At 41.9% G+C, this 18,960-nt stretch overlaps 1 protein-coding gene across 1 annotated transcript in view; it reads right to left on the reverse strand.

The window, feature by feature from the left end:
* The window catches only part of CA10 (carbonic anhydrase 10), a 157,869-nt gene that overhangs the window by 55,739 nt on the left and 83,170 nt on the right, over positions 1-18,960 (reverse strand). The window contains exon 3 of the mRNA XM_063456229.1: positions 16,247-16,321. Coding sequence (XP_063312299.1) covers positions 16,247-16,321 — 75 coding nt within the window. The remainder of the gene's footprint in view (positions 1-16,246; positions 16,322-18,960) is intronic.

An 18,960-nucleotide genomic window follows, 5' to 3' on the forward strand; every position in this document is an offset into this window, starting at 1 on the left:
TCCAGATATACGGTCTGCCTATGGTGCTGTCGATTATCCGCCTGCGCTTGTAAGGGATTGGCCTCATGCAGCACTTCCCACTGTTCCACAGTCGTGACTGGAACGGCAGAGCTGTAGGGAAGTGGTACCTCGTCCTGGTAGTGATGCGCTGCTGCTCTCGGTGGTGGTGGTGGAGGCCCTGGTCGGATCCAGGTGGTGCGGTCTCTAGACTGCGGACAATCTCGTTGGAAATGTCCCCACTTCTGGCATCGGTGGCATTGCACAGAAGCAGGTGTGCGGTATCTCTGCTGCGTTGCTGCTGGTGCTGGTGGAGGGAGTTGTCTTGGTGGGGGTTGAGGGTTAGGAGAGAAGGAATTCCCCCCTAGTGGCCGCATGGCAGGTTTGGTACTCACTGCCTTGGTTTGTCTGCGAGCGTCCATAAAATCATCTGCCTTTTTGGCAGCCTCGGTGAGGGTGGTGGGGTTACGATCCCTCACCCATTCCTGTAGTTCTGAGGATATCCCCTCATAAAACTGCTCCAACAGCAGCATTTGTAACAAGTCCTCCATGGACCGCGCTTTACTTGACTGCATCCACCCAAGAGCTGCCCTTTCTAGTCGGCAAGCCCACTCTGCGTGCGAATCTTTGTCCGCCTTTTTCAATTCCCTGAAGCGCCTCCGGTATGCCTCTGGTGTTATTGCATACCGGGCCAGGATAATCTCTTTTACCCGGCTATAGTTCCTAATTTCAATATCAGGCACAGTGCGGTAAGCTTCAGCTGCCCTTCCTGACAGCCGTCCTGCTAATATGGGTACCCACTCTTCCCTTGGTATGTTATGCAGCGTACACAGTCTCTCAAAGTCTTGGAGGAAGGCATCTATATCCTCCTCTGCTTCCACATACGTTTTAAAAGCTTGATAGGGAATTTTAGGCTTACCCTCTTGTGTCACAGCTCCTGCTGCACTTCTTTCCGGTGTTTGTGGTCTCCTGTTTCTCATCACAAACTCCTGCACCTCTGTCATTGTTTTAGAGATGATCTCTGTTGGTGGGTTTTCCCCATAAAAGGCCAGTCTGAATTGTAAATGCCTTTGGAACTCCTCCTGTTCTGTTTCAGGTTTTTGTTCCGTGGCCTGGACCTCTTCTGCTCTGTACTCTGCCATTACTTCGGTGATAAGCGTTGCTTTGGATTTGCTGCTGGCAGAAACACCTTTCGCTTCCAGAAGGTCTTTCAATGTGGTTCTCTTTAGCGTAGAAAGGTCAATCTCCATTAATCCTTGTTCCTCTGTGAGTCTGGATCCCAGCGCTGCCAACCAATGTAGCAGAGAGCTGATTTCTCGCAGCTATTCTCCACTTTAGATCCAAGGAAGGCTCAGGAACAAGTCATTAGTGAATCCACAGCATAGTTTCCAGCAGGTAAAAAGGTACAGCAATATCCCCACAGCACTCCCAATAACTGGACGACACACAGTTTCAGGAGTAGAACTGACAATCGTTTATTCCAAGGTTTCTTATAAAGCCTGCTCCCATGCAAGGGAGGGAACTACAGTAATTATGACAGTAACCAATGCAGTGCTTGTTACCTCCCACACATCTCCTCCCCTCAGAGTGAGTCATAATCCCCTTAACTTGTACAGTACTTTACCCCAAACTTGGATGTACCCCTAAACCATCACATATCCTTAATATTAGGGTACCGCTAGGTAGCCCTGATCTGGGTGAATATAATATCCAAAATTCACTCAGATCGGACCAGTGGTTCGGCAGTTACAGGAAGGTGAAGTTTGACCGACCGCACACGAGTTGGTATCCGAAAAGGGTTCCATGAGAATGGGCCCTGCGGTCGGTCTCCGTTCGGCAGTTAAAACAGACATTTATAACTGCCATCCATACTTTAATTCACCTAGATAGTGATTCCCTCATTCGGTACTTTGTAACTACCGAATGGGGATTTGTTAGGTCTCTCCGTTCGGCAGTTACGGAGCTCTGGAGGTCTCAGCGGTGTTTGGTTGTTTGAGTGTCCGATTTGGGTTCCAGACACTCGACGACAAAACACCGCTGAGATTTTCATGCGTAAGATGGCCGCCGCCACGTGTACGCATGCCGAATGGCGGCCACCCAAACACAATGTTAATGAGCCGGTAACTTGCGGTTTGAAAGAATGTGAACCTTAATTACTGGCACACTTCTCTCCGGGGTGGTCCCTCCGTTCGGTAGTTTCCATAAGTATATAGTACGGATGGAAACTACCGAATAACATACAATTCACACTTTAAATAAATGAATAGCAATTCAACACAGGCAAAATTATAAGGAATATAGTCATACAGGCATATTGCAGGACAGGCTTACTGCGTTCCGCTACAAACTGGTTTTTATCTCTCTTCCTTAGCCCCACAGGATCAACCATCCCTGCTACAAGGCCTTTCAATTTTACTCGGTAGTGGTATTTTCCATCCTATTTGTTTTTTACTGTATTCACTAATTATTTTAATTTATTTATTTTAATACTTATAGTTATGCACATTTTTTTGATATTTTCTTACTTTTCAACTGTTTATAATTTAAAGAGTTGCTTTAACCCCTTAAGGACTGAGCCAAATGAACACGTTGTGATCAAAACAAAACGTAAACAAAAACTGGAATTTGTGCGATATGTCTGTTCAGGCGTAATTCGCCTTTTTCATATTAAATGCACCCACACTTATTATGTATCATTTTATTCAGGGGAAACAGGGATTTCATTTAACACAAAATATTTAGGTATGAAACATAATTTAATATGAATAAAATATAAAAAAATGGGGAAAAATAAGAATTTAAATTTTTTTTTTAGTTCTACGTGACATTCTAACTGTAAATGTCATAATACTGTTTGCTTTTACTGCAATAAAATACACATATTTGTATTCAGCGAAGTCTCACGTGTAAAACAGTACCCCCTATGTAGAGGTTTTATGGTGTTTTGGGAAGTTACAGAGTCAAATATAGCGTGTTACATTTTTCTGTTTTTTCACATTGAAATTCGCCAGATTGGTTATGTTGCCTTTAAAACCGTATGGTAGCCCAGGAAAAAGAATAACTGTAACGGATCACCTGGCACCCCGACTTGGTACCTCCGTTAATGGATGCTCCTAGTGCTTCCTGAGGGCTCCAAGCACTCTGGCAGACACCATAATCACCGAATCCAAGAAACCTTTAAATTCTCCCAAGCGTATGAATGCTGTAGACCATTGAATAGGAACCATACGAATAGGCTTGTACTCCTAGCAGTCAACTGGAACAGCATACAATAAATCCTTCCCCCAATAATGAGACGACACATCACTTTGAGGTTAAAACAGGAACTCTGGACTGTCTCATCCAGCCTGGCTTTTATTACACTAATCTACATACAGGCCACACCCAGGGGGAGGCATAAAATAACCAATCACATACATGGTTCAGCCCACACATCCCCTCCCCTCAGATAACATTAAACTCAATTATCCGGTACACTTTTTCAGCCAAGTTCTGGATGTACCCCAAAACCCGGGGGTACACCTTTAAATCCAGCATCGCTGGATAGCCCTTATTCAGGGGGACAACATATCCAAAATTCAAGTAATTCGGATGAATGGTTCGTGAGATATGGGGTTCCAAAGATTTGACCGACCGCATGGGTAAAGTATCCGAAAACAGTTCCATGCATTTTGGCCCTGCGGTCGGTCACAAACAAGGGAATGAAAACAGGCGAATTGCCTGTGTTATAGAGCCTGGAGAGGGTTTGAATGAATTCCCTTGTTTATGGGGCTCTTTCTACCGAACGGCTGGTCATTCGGTAGTTTCCATACGAATTTCTGGAAGTATGGAGGTCTCAGCGGTGTTTGCCTAGTCAAGTGTCCGATTTTAGTTCCAGACACTCGACGGCAAAACACCGCTGTTCGGTAGTTTAAGATGGCCGCCGCCACGTGTTTGTTTCCTGAATGGCGGCCACCCAGAGGACAAAGAATACATTACACTGATTGCCAATTACCCGTTTGCAACATTGTTGCAAACGGTAATTGGAGGCACACTCATTCCTGGGTGGTCTGGTTGTTCGGTAGTTTCACTCAATATACTGAATGGAGTGATTCTACCGAACAATCAGAATGCTGCATACAAATCACCCAGGATAAACTTAACACATCTATAAATACATATATAATATTACAGGCAGTACACTTGAATATGCTTCACAGTCTTAAAGGGACAGTAGTCCCAAAAGTCCCAATATGTCCATAGATGCTGTTAAAAGGGCCAGTAGCAGCAATATACAGTACAATATGCCCCAAATAACCCAGGGGCCATAGTCAGTAGGTAGGAGGCTAGCAAACAGGCTTCTCCAGGGCCCAGTGGCGAGGTTGGTTTCGCCACATTTCTCCCCTTTTCCAAACATACTAACAGGGTACCTGACCTCTTGCCGGTCAGTGCCCTTGTTAGTCCAGCAGCCCACCCACAAAACAGAAACAGCAGTACAGTCCACCCACAATGAATGGTTACTACACCTGAGTAATGGAAAAACTTGTCCAGGTCCAGGTGCCTCACCCCGGCTGTGTGGGGGACTGGTAGGCTGTTTTGGTGGGTTGCTGAGTGGGCAGAGACCAGCGGTACTCTGCCCTGGTGCCAGCACTACTACAGGAGTAGTCTGGTTGGAGCCTGGTTGCTGGAGACCGACTGTCTCCCCTTTAGCTGCGCAGCTCTGCTGCTGGAGACCGACTGTCTCCCCTTTAGCTGCGCAGCTCTGCTGCTGGAGACCGACTGTCTCCCCTTGAGTTACACAGCTCTGCTGCTGGAGACCGACTGTCTCCCCTTTAGTTACACAGCTCTGCTGCTGGAGACAGACTGTCTCCCCTTTGGCTAAACAGCCCTGTTGTGGGGGGGCAGGACCGACCGTCCCTACCCCCTGTGCTGGAAGTGCAGAGACCACGGTCCCATCTGCACAGGTGTGGGGCTTACAGTCTCCCCCTGGTACATTAAGCTGCCGCTGGGGAGAGGTGGTAACCAGCTCCTCTCCCATTAGAACACTCTGCCCATTGATGATCTGCCGCTGGGGAGAGGTGGTAACAATCTCCTCTCCCATGCCTACTTTCAGTCTTTGTGGAGGGAGACCGACTGTCTCTCCTCCCAATTCAGTGTCCTGCTGCTGGGGAATAGAGACTGGGCTCTCTATTCCCAAAAAATCACGCTGCTGCTGGGGGGTAGGACCCACTACCTCTGCCCCCTGTAACTCAGCCTTCCGCTGGGGAGGGAGGACGCTGCTCTCCTCTCCCTGCACTTCACACTGCCTTCCCGGCATATCACTCTGCTGCTGGGGGGTAGGACCAACTACCTCTGCCCCCTGTAACTCAGCCTTCCGCTGGGGAGGGAGGACGCTGCTCTCCTCTCCCTGCACTTCACACTGCCTTCCCGGCATATCACTCTGCTGCTGGGGGGTAGGACCAACTACCTCTGCCCCCTGTAACTCAGCCTGCCGCTGGGGAATGGAGACTGGGCTCCCAATTCCCAACAAATCACACTGCCGCTGGGGAGGGAGGACGGCCCCTTCAGCTCCCTGTAGCTTGGGCGCAGAGACCACGGTCCCATCTGCGCTGGTGTGGGGCTTACTGTCTCCCCTTGGTGTGCTAAGCTGCTGCTGGGGAGAGGGGGTAACAAACTCCTCTCCCTTACACACTTTCAGCCGCTGGGGAGCAGGGCTGACCCTCTGTACTCCCTGTAGGCAGGGCGCAGAGACCACGGTCCCATCTGCGCTGGTGAGGGGCTTACTGTCTCCCCTTGGTGAGCTGTGCTGCCGCTGGGGAGAGGGAATAACAAACTCCTCTCCCTTACACACCTTCAACCGCTGGGGAGAGGGGATAACAGGCTCCTCTCCCTGCACCGTAGACTGCCGCTGGGGAGCCAGAACGGCACCTTCAGCTCCCTGTAACGCACACTGCCGCTGGGGATCTGGGCCGACTGCCCAGCATCCCTGTAGGGCCGGTAGAGAGACCGCAGTCCCATCTCCACCTGCCATTGGTGGGTCTTCCCAGGACCAATCCGTGAGGCCCCTCAACATTTGTGAGTAAGGGCCACCTGCTTCCCCACCTGGCAACTCTGGTTGCTGCTGGGGATCTGGGCCGGCTGCCCAGCATCCCGGTGGAGTGACCTTGGTCCCATCTCTACCTGCCTGTTGTGGTTCCTCACAGGACCAGTCTATGAGGACCCCCACTTCGGGTTCCTCCCGCCGCCTCAGGGAAAGACGGCTAACCTCCTCGGATGCAGCCTCTACCCGGCTGCTGTAACGCTCCTGCTGCTGAGCATACTTCCTCTCTTTTGCCAACCGGAATTCTCGGTCCAGCCTTGTGTTTCGCTCGGCCATGACCTGGTTCCAGATCACCCGGCGTGTCTCCATGGGTATATCATCCCCATACTCAGCCACTCGCTGCCTCACCTCGGCCAGCCAATCATCTCCAGAGCCAGAACCTTCCATACTTGTCTGCTCCCAGGGGCGCTGCACGACTGCTAGCGTTGCCCTCAATTGTAAATCCAAACGCACTGTGTCTCCGAGCTGCTTTACCTCGCACTAGGACGCCATCCCACCGCTGCCACCAATGTAACGGATCACCTGGCACCCCGACTTGGTACCTCCGTTAATGGATGCTCCTAGTGCTTCCTGAGGGCTCCAAGCACTCTGGCAGACACCATAATCACCGAATCCAAGAAACCTTTAAATTCTCCCAAGCGTATGAATGCTGAAGACCATTGAATAGGAACCATACGAATAGGCTTGTACTCCTAGCAGTCAACTGGAACAGCATACAATAAATCCTTCCCCCAATAATGAGACGACACATCACTTTGAGGTTAAAACAGGAACTCTGGACTGTCTCATCCAGCCTGGCTTTTATTACACTAATCCACATACAGGCCACACCCAGGGGGAGGCATAAAATAACCAATCACATACATGGTTCAGCCCACACATCCCCTCCCCTCAGATAACATTAAACTCAATTATCCGGTACACTTTTTCAGCCAAGTTCTGGATGTACCCCAAAACCCGGGGGTACACCTTTAAATCCAGCATCGCTGGATAGCCCTTATTCAGGGGGACAACATATCCAAAATTCAAGTAATTCGGATGAATGGTTCGTGAGATATGGGGTTCCAAAGATTTGACCGACCGCATGGGTAAAGTATCCGAAAACAGTTCCATGCATTTTGGCCCTGCGGTCGGTCACAAACAAGGGAATGAAAACAGGCAAATTGCCTGTGTTATAGAGCCTGGAGAGGGTTTGAATGAATTCCCTTGTTTATGGGGCTCTTTCTACCGAACGGCGGGTCATTCGGTAGTTTCCATACGAATTTCTGGAAGTATGGAGGTCTCAGCGGTGTTTGCCTAGTCAAGTGTCCGATTTTAGTTCCAGACACTCGACGGCAAAACACCGCTGTTCGGTAGTTTAAGATGGCCGCCGCCACGTGTTTGTTTCCTGAATGGCGGCCACCCAGAGGACAAAGAATACATTACACTGATTGCCAATTACCCGTTTGCAACATTGTTGCAAACGGTAATTGGAGGCACACTCATTCCTGGGTGGTCTGGTTGTTCGGTAGTTTCACTCAATATACTGAATGGAGTGATTCTACCGAACAATCAGAATGCTGCATACAAATCACCCAGGATAAACTTAACACATCTATAAATACATATATAATATTACAGGCAGTACACTTGAATATGCTTCACAGTCTTAAAGGGACAGTAGTCCCAAAAGTCCCAATATGTCCATAGATGCTGTTAAAAGGGCCAGTAGCAGCAATATACAGTACAATATGCCCCAAATAACCCAGGGGCCATAGTCAGTAGGTAGGAGGCTAGCAAACAGGCTTCTCCAGGGCCCAGTGGCGAGGTTGGTTTCGCCACAATAACCCCCATGATGGCATACCATTTGCAAAAGTAGACAACCCAAGGTATTGCAAATGGGGTATGTCCAGTCTTTTTTAGTAGCCACTTGGTCACAAACACTTGTTTATATTGTTAATATTTGAAAATGCAAAAAACTAATTTGAACGCCAATTTTGGCCAGTGTTTGTGACTACTAAAAAAGACTGAACATACTCCATTTGCAATACCTTGGTTTGTCTACTATTGCAAATGGTATGCCATGATGGGGTAATTCTTTTTCCTGGGCTACCATAAGGTTTCAAAGGCAACGTAATCTCCATGTGAAAAAACTGATATATGTAACACGCTATATTTGACTTTGTAACTTCCCAAAACACCATAAAACCTGTACATAGGGGGTACTGTTTTCATTCCTGGGCTACCGTACGGTCTCAAAGGCAACATAACCAACCTGGCGAATTTCAATGTGAAAAAACTGAAACGCAAGCCTTATATTTTACTCTGTAACTTTTGAAAACATGATAAAAACCTGTACATGAGAGGTACTGTTATACTCGGGAGACTTCGCAGAACACAGATATTAGTGTTTCAAAACAGTAAAAGTATCACAACAATATCATTAGTGTAAGTGCCATTTGTGTGTGAAAAATGCAAAAAATTTCACTTTCACTGCTGATATCGTCGTTGTAATACATTTTACTGTTTTGAAACACTAATATTTGTGTTCAGCGAAGTCTCCCGAGTATAACAGTACCCCTCATGTACAGGTTTTATGGTGTTTTCAAAAGTTACATGGTTAAATATAGTGCTAGCAAATTAATTTCCCCGAACTTTCGACCTGGGTTGTCAGGCAGGTCCTGCAAATTGTAATTAATAAAATGACCTAATTATGTGAAATTATTACATAAATATATACGTAGAATTATTACGTAAGTCCCCATACCGCGATCGCCGGTGTGGGATTGCCGGCGACCGGGTAAGTACATAGTTCTATGCCACCGTGCGGCGTTTACAGCCGGTTCATTAAGGACGGCATAGAACGTCCTGCGGTCTTAAGGGGTTAAGAACCATTTGTTAAACTATTTTAACATGTTTTCATGTTAATCAAGTTTTTGTGTGTCAGTATATATATCTTGTCCCATTCCTGGTCTGTGAGGGTCATCCCTGTCTCCTCTTCCTCTTACTATCTAGAGGTGAATTTGGGAGGGGCCCTGTTTATTCCTCGGAGTAGCATTGTATAGAGCGTTGACACTCCTCGTGAAAGGTGTCTCCTATAGTTACATAGTTAGATAGCTGAAAAGAGACTTGCGTCCATCAAGTTCAGCCTTCCTCACACCTGTTTTTTGCTGTTGATCCAAAAGGAAAAAAAACCAAAAAAAAAAACCCAGTTTGAAGCACAATTTTGCAACAAGCTAGGACAAAAAATTCCTTCTTGACCCCAGAATGGCAGTCAGATTTATCCTTGAATCAAGCAGTTATTACCCTACATTGAAAGATTATATCCTTGAATATTCTGTCTTTGCAAGTATGCATCTAGTATCTGATAAAACCACTTCTTCAGGCAGAGAATTCCACATCCTGATTGTTCTTACAGTAAAAAAACCTTTCCTTTGCCTTAGACGAAATCTTCTTTCTTCCAGTCTAAACGCATGGCCTCGTGTCCTATGTAAAGTCCGGTTTGTGAATAGATTTCCACACAATGGTTTGTATTGGCCCCGAATATATTTGTATAATGTTATCATATCCCCTCTCAGGCGACGTTTTTCTAAACTAAATAGGTTTAAATTTGTTAACCTTTCTTCATAGCTGATATGTTCCATTCCTTTTATTAATTTTGTAGCCCGCCTCTGCACTTTTTCTAGTGCCATGATATCCTTCTTTAGAACAGGTGCCCAAAATTGCACAGCATATTCAATATGTGGTCTTACCAGTGATTTATAGAGAGGCAAAATGATATTCTCGTCCCGAGAATGAATGCCCTTTTTCATGCATGACAATACCTTACTGGCCTTGGCCACTGCTGATTGACATTGCACATTGTTGCATAGTTTGTTGTCTATAACAATTCCCAAGTCCTTTTCGTGTGTTGTTATCCCTAATTCGCTTCCATTAAGGGTATACGTTGCTTGTGTATTCTTTACGCCGAAGTGCATAACTTTGCATTTTTCAACATTAAATTTCATCTGCCATTTGAGTGCCCAGTCCTCCAGTCTATCTAAATCCTTCTGCAGCAAAGTAATATCTTGCTCACATTGTATTATTTTACAAAGTTTTGTGTCATCTGCAAACACTGAAACATGACTTTCAATGCTGTCTTCAAGATCATTTATAAAAATGTTAAATAGAAGGGGACCCAGAACAGACCCCTGAGGGACACCACTTGCCACCTCTGTCCAGCTTGAAAATTTACCATTAACGACAACTCTTTGTATTCTGTTTTTAAGCCAATGTTCTACCCAAGAACAAGCATTTTCATCGAGACCGATTTCCTTGAGTTTGAACACTAATCTTTTGTGTGGAACTGTATCAAATGCCTTGGCAAAATCCAAATAGATCACATCCACTGCAACACCCTGATCTATACTTCTACTTACTTCTTCGTAGAACGCAATCAAGTTAGTTTGACATGACCTGTGCTTCATAAAACCGTGCTGATTTTTGCTGATAACCATATTCTTCTCAAGGAATTCTTGAATATTATCCCTTAATAACCTTTCAAATATTTTACCAGCCACAGAAGTTAAGCTCACAGGTCTATAATTTCCAGGCAAGGATTTTGAACCCTTTTTGAATATAGGAACCACATCTGCCTTCCTCCAATCCTCCGGAACACTTCCTGAAAGAAAAGAATCTTGAAAGATTAAAAACAGAGGTTCACTTATTTCTACACTTAGTTCCTTAAGTACACGTGGATGGATACCGTCAGGCCCTGGAGCTTTGTTTATATTAACTTTCTTTAGTTGCTGCAGCACATTGTCTTGAGTTAACCAATTACAATTATTCTGCAAGCAGAATGCCTCAAATTGCGTTTGTTGCCTGTGTATTAGGGGTTTAGACCTGATGGATGAGTAGTAGGTTTGCAGTTGACAGTATCGTAAGCGATCCAAGCCCGTATGTGTACCTCTCAGGGATATGTCAGGTAAGGGCTTGAGTTTTCTGTTGGAGCACCAGGTTTGTAGACAGGTCCAATCCTGGGACTTGAGGCCTCCAGCGAGGTTCAATTTGTATAGTACCAGTAATAGAGCATTGGGGTTGGTGGTCAGCTGGAGTCAGTAGCGTATGGCACACCAGATCTGGATGGTCACATCTATCAGCGGGTTATTGGTTTTCATCTGCGCAGTCGTCATCTCCCCCATCCAAAGCTGGGATGGGGTCTATTTATTTTCTTGATGTTTAAAAGTAAAAGCACCTTTTTCAATTTACATGCAAACATGAATCTATTTCCAACTCAGTAGTGTATACATGAGATCTCTATACATTATATGTTATATAACAATAATGTGCAAGAATGTCTAACATTATTTCATAAGGATTTCACAAGGAAAATTGGTAATTCACGTAAAACCTTATTTAATGTTGAAAAATCTGGTTAACAACCCACTCTAAATTAAGACCATCAGGAGCCCGAGTATACAATACAAATATCCAGAACATTTCCCTTTTCAATAGATGTTTTTGTAGATTGCCTAATGAGACCTAGTCTATACGTTTCAAATCTCATATAAGAGAAAAAAGATGAATAGCCTCCTACACATTCTCTGAAGTGTGTAGATATCAATGTTTGCTTTGCTGTTTCTGATTTAATGATATATTCTGATTTTAAGTTCTCTTTTAGTTTGTAGTTTGTGGAGTAATTAAATGCTAGCAGAATGCTTGGTTGTATAGGGAGAGGTATTAGCAGTAGAAAGAGGGAAGTGCTCATGCCATTGTACAGAACACTGGTGAGACCTCACTTGGAGTATTGTACGCAGTACTGGTGTCAGGATTACAGTATGATCCAGCACATATAATTGTGTAACACAGAGGACTGATAGGTAACGTATACTGGACCTTAGAATGGCCGGACTAACGTACCAAAGAATAGTCAGGAATAGCCGAGGTCAAGGGACACAGAAAGAGACACAGCGATAAGGAAAAGCCAGGAGTCAGGGATGCCAGAAAACAGGGAAGTCAAATAACCAGAATTACCAGCATCAATAACGCGCTCTCGGACAACCACAAGGGAAACCACGACAGGGCACTGAGCAGGATGAGAACTGGGCCTAAATACCCCTCCTCTAGATCTGATAGGCTGTAACCGGCCTTTGACCCCAAAGCAGTTACCAGGTTCCCATTTGCATAACTGCTGCTCAGCATTAACCCTTCTGTGGAATTGGTTGCTGCTCAGCACAACTTTTCCTGTGTGGACAGTAAATGTCATTAACCACATTTTTATAAGCGGATGCATACGTGACAACTGGAGACCGTATCTCCAGAAGGATATTGATACTTTAGAGAGAGTTCAGAGAAGGGCTACTAACTGGGTCATGGATTGCAGGATAAAACTTACAGGAAAGGTTAAAGGATCTTAACATGTATAGTTTGGAGGAAAGACGAGACAGGGGGGATATGATAGAAACATTTAAATACATAAAGGGAATCACAGTAAAGGTGGAGACTATATTTAAAAGAAGGAAAAACTACCACAACAAGAGGACATAGTCTTAAATTAGGGACAAAGGTTTAAAAATAATATCAGGAAGTATTACTTTACTGAGAGGATAGTGGATGCATGGAATAGCTTTCCAGGGGAAGTGCTAGAGGTTAACACAGTAAAGGAGTTTAAGCATGCGTTGGATAGGCATAAGGCTATCCTAGATTTAAGATAAGGCCAGGGACTAATGAAAGTATTTAGAAAATTGGGCAGACTAGATGGGCCGAATGGTTCTTATCTGCCGTCACATTCTAGGTTTCTATATACTCAAATTCCAGATTTTGTTTTGATTTTTTTTCGATCAGAACGTGTACAATTGCCTCTGCTCTTAAGGGGTTAAAAGGTAAACATCTCCTTCTGTGGCACAATTACATGTTCCAAGTGATGGTCGTGCAGTTCCATAATCACAAACTGCCAAATGAAAAACCAGAAGGTTTTCAAACAATAGACATCTTCATTGATGCAAATCCTTAGAAGTACCGGTTTATTCATACATTGAACAACATGGCTGAAAACACGGTGAACCTCATTCACAATATTGGATCAAATTGTTCATCCACAAAAAAAGCTAAAAATATGTGCACAAAACACAAACAAAATTTCGATTTTATAAATAAAACCGAACTCCACTTAGTGCCTGCAACAGAATCCACACATTGGATCCAGGTAACAAACCAATTACAGAGCAAACCAGAAGACAGACTGGGTAATAATCACTAGAGATGATTAATTAAATAAATAAACTATATAGTAAATGAGAAAAAAAGTTTTAATGCAATGTTAGAAAACCATTCAGCCAGTCTCTTAAACATTAATTAGTATACAATGTTTCCAACTACATGAGTTATTTCGTAACCCCATCTCCTAATCAAAGGTAAATACAGTCAGAGCAATTTCTGCATTCATTAGTCTTCTTCAGTAAACTATTCATAGCTCTCCATTATAGTGTAACATATTGTCAATTGTAAATGCTGAAAGTTGCCATTTTCTTAAACATTAATTAATATAAAATGTTCCCAATTTCATGCGCAATTTCGTAACCCCATCTCATAATCAAAGGTAAATACCAAGTCAGAGTAACTCATGTTTTATTTATTTTTTCTCCTTAACTGTGTAGTGTTTTATATTAGTCACTGTAGAATTTTGGTTTGAATAATAACCCTATCGGTACTTAATAGACCCTATTGGCAGTCTAATAAACTCCCCTACATATAGCTTTGAAAGTATATGATGGGTGACCACTATCTGCCCTTAGAGTATTATTTCTTGCTATATTTTTCCAACATCCTCTAGTGTGAATTTATTTTAGTTTCTGGGTCCCAAGTTAAGTAAAAGTCCAAAAAAGTTAACAGAGGTCTATTCCAATTGTTTTGGAAAAAGCCAGATTCCAATCTTAGTTGTCTAAATGATTAGCATTATTCTATGCATGTTTTTTTCATTTCCATCTCAAATAAAGAGTAAATTGTACATATAATTGTATATTGTATAATATATTGACCATACTAGACAATGTGGGAATGATTATTATCATAACCAAAGATGTGGCACAGTTCCCAAATGATCATATAATTGTTGTATAGCTTTGAGGGGGCAAACGTAACCCCATAGCTGTGCCACACCTTAGGAGATAAAAATTGCCATCAAACATTAAAAATAAAATTTTGTGTTAAAAGAAATGAAAAACAATCCACTATGTATACACTCATGTCTGGAGTAAAATCTGAAAATGTACTTAACAATTGAGAAACCATAATGTCAGCCATAAGTAGGTTGCCTTACATTCTAAAGTAGCTAACAGCATAAGAACATGCTTCATATCCATCAGATAACTTTTGGAGTTTTTAATTAATGGCTGAAGTTGGAAGTCAAGCAATTCCGAGAAACCTTAATTAAGGGAACCTATCCCAAATATTATGGGATGTCCTGCAGTATTAATGAATTAATTAGTTGTGTATCTTGGGAAGGTAATAAACATGTCTAAGTATATCATCTTGTTTCTTTTCTGATAGGAAACCTGAAGATAATTCTAAGCCAGTGATGACTAACCTTGACACCATAAATTATTTCTGGACTACATTTCCCATGATGCTCAGCTAGCTTTTAGAGTTTAGAGTTTTTACAGAAAGGTTACATTTGCATTTTTGTTGCTCTGTTTCACCTTTTTATATAGAGTAGATCTTTTTCTACATGTCTTAAAAATTTACATTCCACAACATCTCTTGAAGGTAGGATTAAATACTGATTGAGGTTTAGGACCTGTATAGCCGCTCTGATGATCTACTGTTTTACCCTCCGCAAGAAGGTCCTCTTAATCTGTCAAATAACATAAATCCCTAAAATTAAGATTGTTAGGGTTGTCAACATTTCACCACTGTACGCACTTTATTATCTATTTGAGTATATATTTCCCCCTCATCCAGAGAATTGTCTTCACAAGATTCTAATTGAATTCTTACAGAAAGGAAAACCTTTTTCTCTGTAAGTTTCCTTTTAAATTTACCAACATCAATCAAAGTTTCAAAGATGTTAACATCCACACCGGGGATAATCTCCTAGACGACAAAGAATATTCTGTAATGGGCAACTCTCGAAAGGTTAGTAACATCTCTTCTACTTATTTGACATGTTTCTTCTTTATGAGAAATGTTCTTGTACTGTGACCCAGAACCACCTCTTCCTCTCCTTGTTTTCCTTTTCTGTTTTTTTTTTTTGTAGCCAACCGCTTTTCATTCTCATCTGCACTGAGACTGTTTGTAAGGAGTTCCCATGCTACTCTACGAGTCCACCAATCATGTGGTGTTCCGATCAAGCAGACTGTCAATTTCAAGGCCCTGCCTGGTATCTCTGATGCTGGCCGCAGTGTCCACACCCCTTTTTATGATGCGGTGCATGTGCGCTGGAGTCATGATGTAATCTCTCCAAAATAAACCAAACCTTTTTATTGTGAAACAACGAGTATTGGCCTACCACGAAAAGTTGCTCATTACAAATATAAAGATTGCTTTTCTATAAATTACTTTTTTTGCCATTAACTGTAATCCTTAATTTCATAATTTATAAGAGAGGTCCATAAACAACTTGAAAAATATTGTTAACACTCTATATCATGCAAATATTTTCTTCTTATTTAAAAGAAAAGGATTAACATTTTTTTTAAACGCTGGGTAATGGTGGGAACTGCACAAACAACTTAATATCCCCCCCCCCCCCCCCGAATGACTTATTATATGAGAGAAAACCATAAAATAACACTGAAGGATATTCAGGTGCTGGTAAAAAAAAAATATGTTCTAAAAGTAACAATAACACAAAAATAAAAGCAAATATTACTGCACTCTTGAAGACTTCCAATACACAGGAGGGTGCTTATCTGTGAATGCTTGTTTTTTTTTTGTCCAAAGTAGGGCAGGACAAGGAAAGTGTAAGTCCTGCCGTTGGAACTGTACCATGACCATTTCCCAGATGTTATATGTAATAAAAGATGAAATTGATGCAGAGAGAATATTTTAAGATATGACCCTGGCAGGTATGGTATATTTGTATTTATTTTGATATAAACAGAACACATTTAATTTAGTACGTGATACATGCATAGTTTAAACATCAACTCCATTTCTTAATGCAGTAATTCATACAGACACAAGTGTTAGCGATTTATACATAAGGTTTACTACCTGGTACAAAACTGCCTTGTACAACCTCTTTGTATGCCCACCAGCCTTCATGGATTTTTGGTGAATTTTGTTGTGCTGGAAAACAAAAGACAAATACAGTTATTGTCACTGTCACCAACACGTGTGAATAATTTTACAATTCAAACAATGAACTATAGGAAATCATAGGGAATTATGACATTGTATATTAAAAGTTCATAAAAACACAATAATCATGATCAATATTCATATGGCAGAAAGTGGTTTAATAAAGACTCATACATTCTATCATTTTAAAATTCCAAGAAATGTACATCGGTATTTTTGAGTTCACAACTAGAGGTAAGGGAGGAAAACGCATGTTAAATGACTAAATGAATTATGACTACTCACAGCTATTTGTGAATAAGTGTAAGCCATTTACTACAAGACCAGTTTGGGTTTCTTACTTTCTAGTTCACACTAAAACACATATGTGGTCCAAACAAACATTATTCTAGATATGGTAAATAATTAACAAATGAATGGCAGTAGACACGTATCATCTTACAGCAAATGTATGGTTGGATGACAAAGGACAAAGTGTGACTAAGCAACATTAATGTAAACTAAGCCCCATTGCCAGATGGTAGTCACCCATGGGTACTTAGGGAGCTCAGTGCAGTGCAAACCACTGTGTTTTAGATTTTTTAAGACTCTTGTATGTACCAATGGAATCCCAAAAAGTAGATGTGGGATCAAAATTACATACAAGAAATGCAAGTCCTGTGAGATTAACATGAGTATTTAGGGAATCATTTGAAGGTTTACTACGAGAAAGCATTCAGTAAGTTTTTGTGTGTCAACGTCCATAAAAATCATCAAGGTTTTATATCATAGTTTTATAAAAGGCAGATCTAGCCAAACTAACTTAATTGCACTGTAAGGCAAATAGAAGTATAGATTACAAAAAGAGAAGTCCTGCGCTCACTCCCATTACTACTGGGCCGGCAGCAAGGACTACAGTACACATCAGCCCCAATATATAGTAAAAACCAAAGAAAAGAAAAAGTTACCTGCGCTCTCTCCCTAATCCCTATGTATATTTAGACAAATGGAGGTCATTTAGTTGCTCCAATGGCCATTGGAGGGAATGCCTGCCTGCCAACGTCAAGGCAGACTAGATTAGGTATACAGATGCTTGTACACTCAACTTTTGTCAAATTGTTGGATTAAAGACAGAATTCATTAAGTAACACTTAATACATTTTTAAAATCTGGACTAGTGGTAAATTGAGCATATTAAGTATGTACTGGCTCTGTCCTGGTTCCACTTCTCTTTTATCTTTTAATGAATAATCTTGTAATTCACGTTCTTACAAGGTTTACTGGCCAAGCCATGACAGTGGTCAGATAGTGGGTATGAAAGAGTTAATGAGCTGCATTTATTCCAAATTAACTCCCAACGTGTTGAATGAATGCCAAGAGAATAGTTTGTGTAGCACAAACTTTTTTTAATAATGTGCTCACAGTGTGTTTTGTGGGGACTTGGTATCTGCTGTATCGCATTTGGAGAGCAAACCCACAAATTCAGGACTGTCCTGCCAAAGTCGGTGTGCCTAAAATCGTCAATTGACGTCCCTGTCATATGTACATACACACACAAACACATGTAAACATGGACAGACACTCAAACATGCACGCAGAGTTTTATGACCCTCAGAAGTTTCACAGGTTACTTTTATAAACCTCTCTCTTTCTTTGGCAGAAGCATAGTTTAATTCTCGTTTTGGAAGTGGTTTTACAAAAGAACATGGTTTCTTAACGCTTAAGGGGCTGATATCATACAGCGTGCATCGAAAGACACGCATGGACGCATTGAAAGCCATGTGTTTGTAGACGACATGATATTTGGTGAGAAAAAGTCTACGAAGATATTACTTCTTTACAGGGGAATCTGGAGAAATGGGGGGTCTGGGCAGACAAGGGGCAGAGGTGATTCAATGTAGATAAATGTAAAGTTGGACATTTTGGGATACATTGCACAACCACTCTCAGAATTAGTTGAGGATAATTATATACAAGGTCAGTAAGGTAACATCAAGCATAAAAAAGGTATTCATTCATGTAATGAAAATAGTATTTGTACCTTTAATATATGGTACAATTTTGGGTGCCTGTGATAAGGAAGGATTGTATGGAACTAGAAAAAGTTCAAAGGCAAGCTACCCAATTAATAAGTTAAGTGAAATAGTTTAGTTCCTTAAAAAGAGAAGAAAACTAATTTGTTTATCTTTGTAAAAAAGGGAATATGGAAACAATATACAAATATATAAAACAAATATGTACAAACAGTTCTCAGATCTGCTCATTAGTAGGACTTTAAAAAGGTCTAAAGGTGATCCACTGAGACATTGAGTGGAATATTCTGCCTAACGAAGTTGTTTGATCAGATTCCGTTGACATTTTCAAAACATGCTTTTGGAAAAACAGAACATTCAAATGATAACATTGTTGATGTGAGTCTGTCTGTAACAGCTCATTGATCAAAGAAGAAAGACCCAAGTTAATTTTTTATGAATTTTCTAAAACAATTTGAAATGGCTTCAGACAAACAGACAAAAAACTGGAACCTGGAAACTGTTTCAGCCCAGCTATCTGCTTAGTGAACCTAAAGAACTCCTCATTTAAATGTATGTGTCAGAAGAGATTTCTCTGAAGGATTGACCTCTTTATGCTTTGGGTCATACAAAACA

Source organism: Pelobates fuscus, chromosome 5 (genome assembly GCF_036172605.1).
Source record: "Pelobates fuscus isolate aPelFus1 chromosome 5, aPelFus1.pri, whole genome shotgun sequence".
In the NCBI taxonomy this organism is placed as follows: Eukaryota; Metazoa; Chordata; class Amphibia; order Anura; family Pelobatidae; genus Pelobates; species Pelobates fuscus.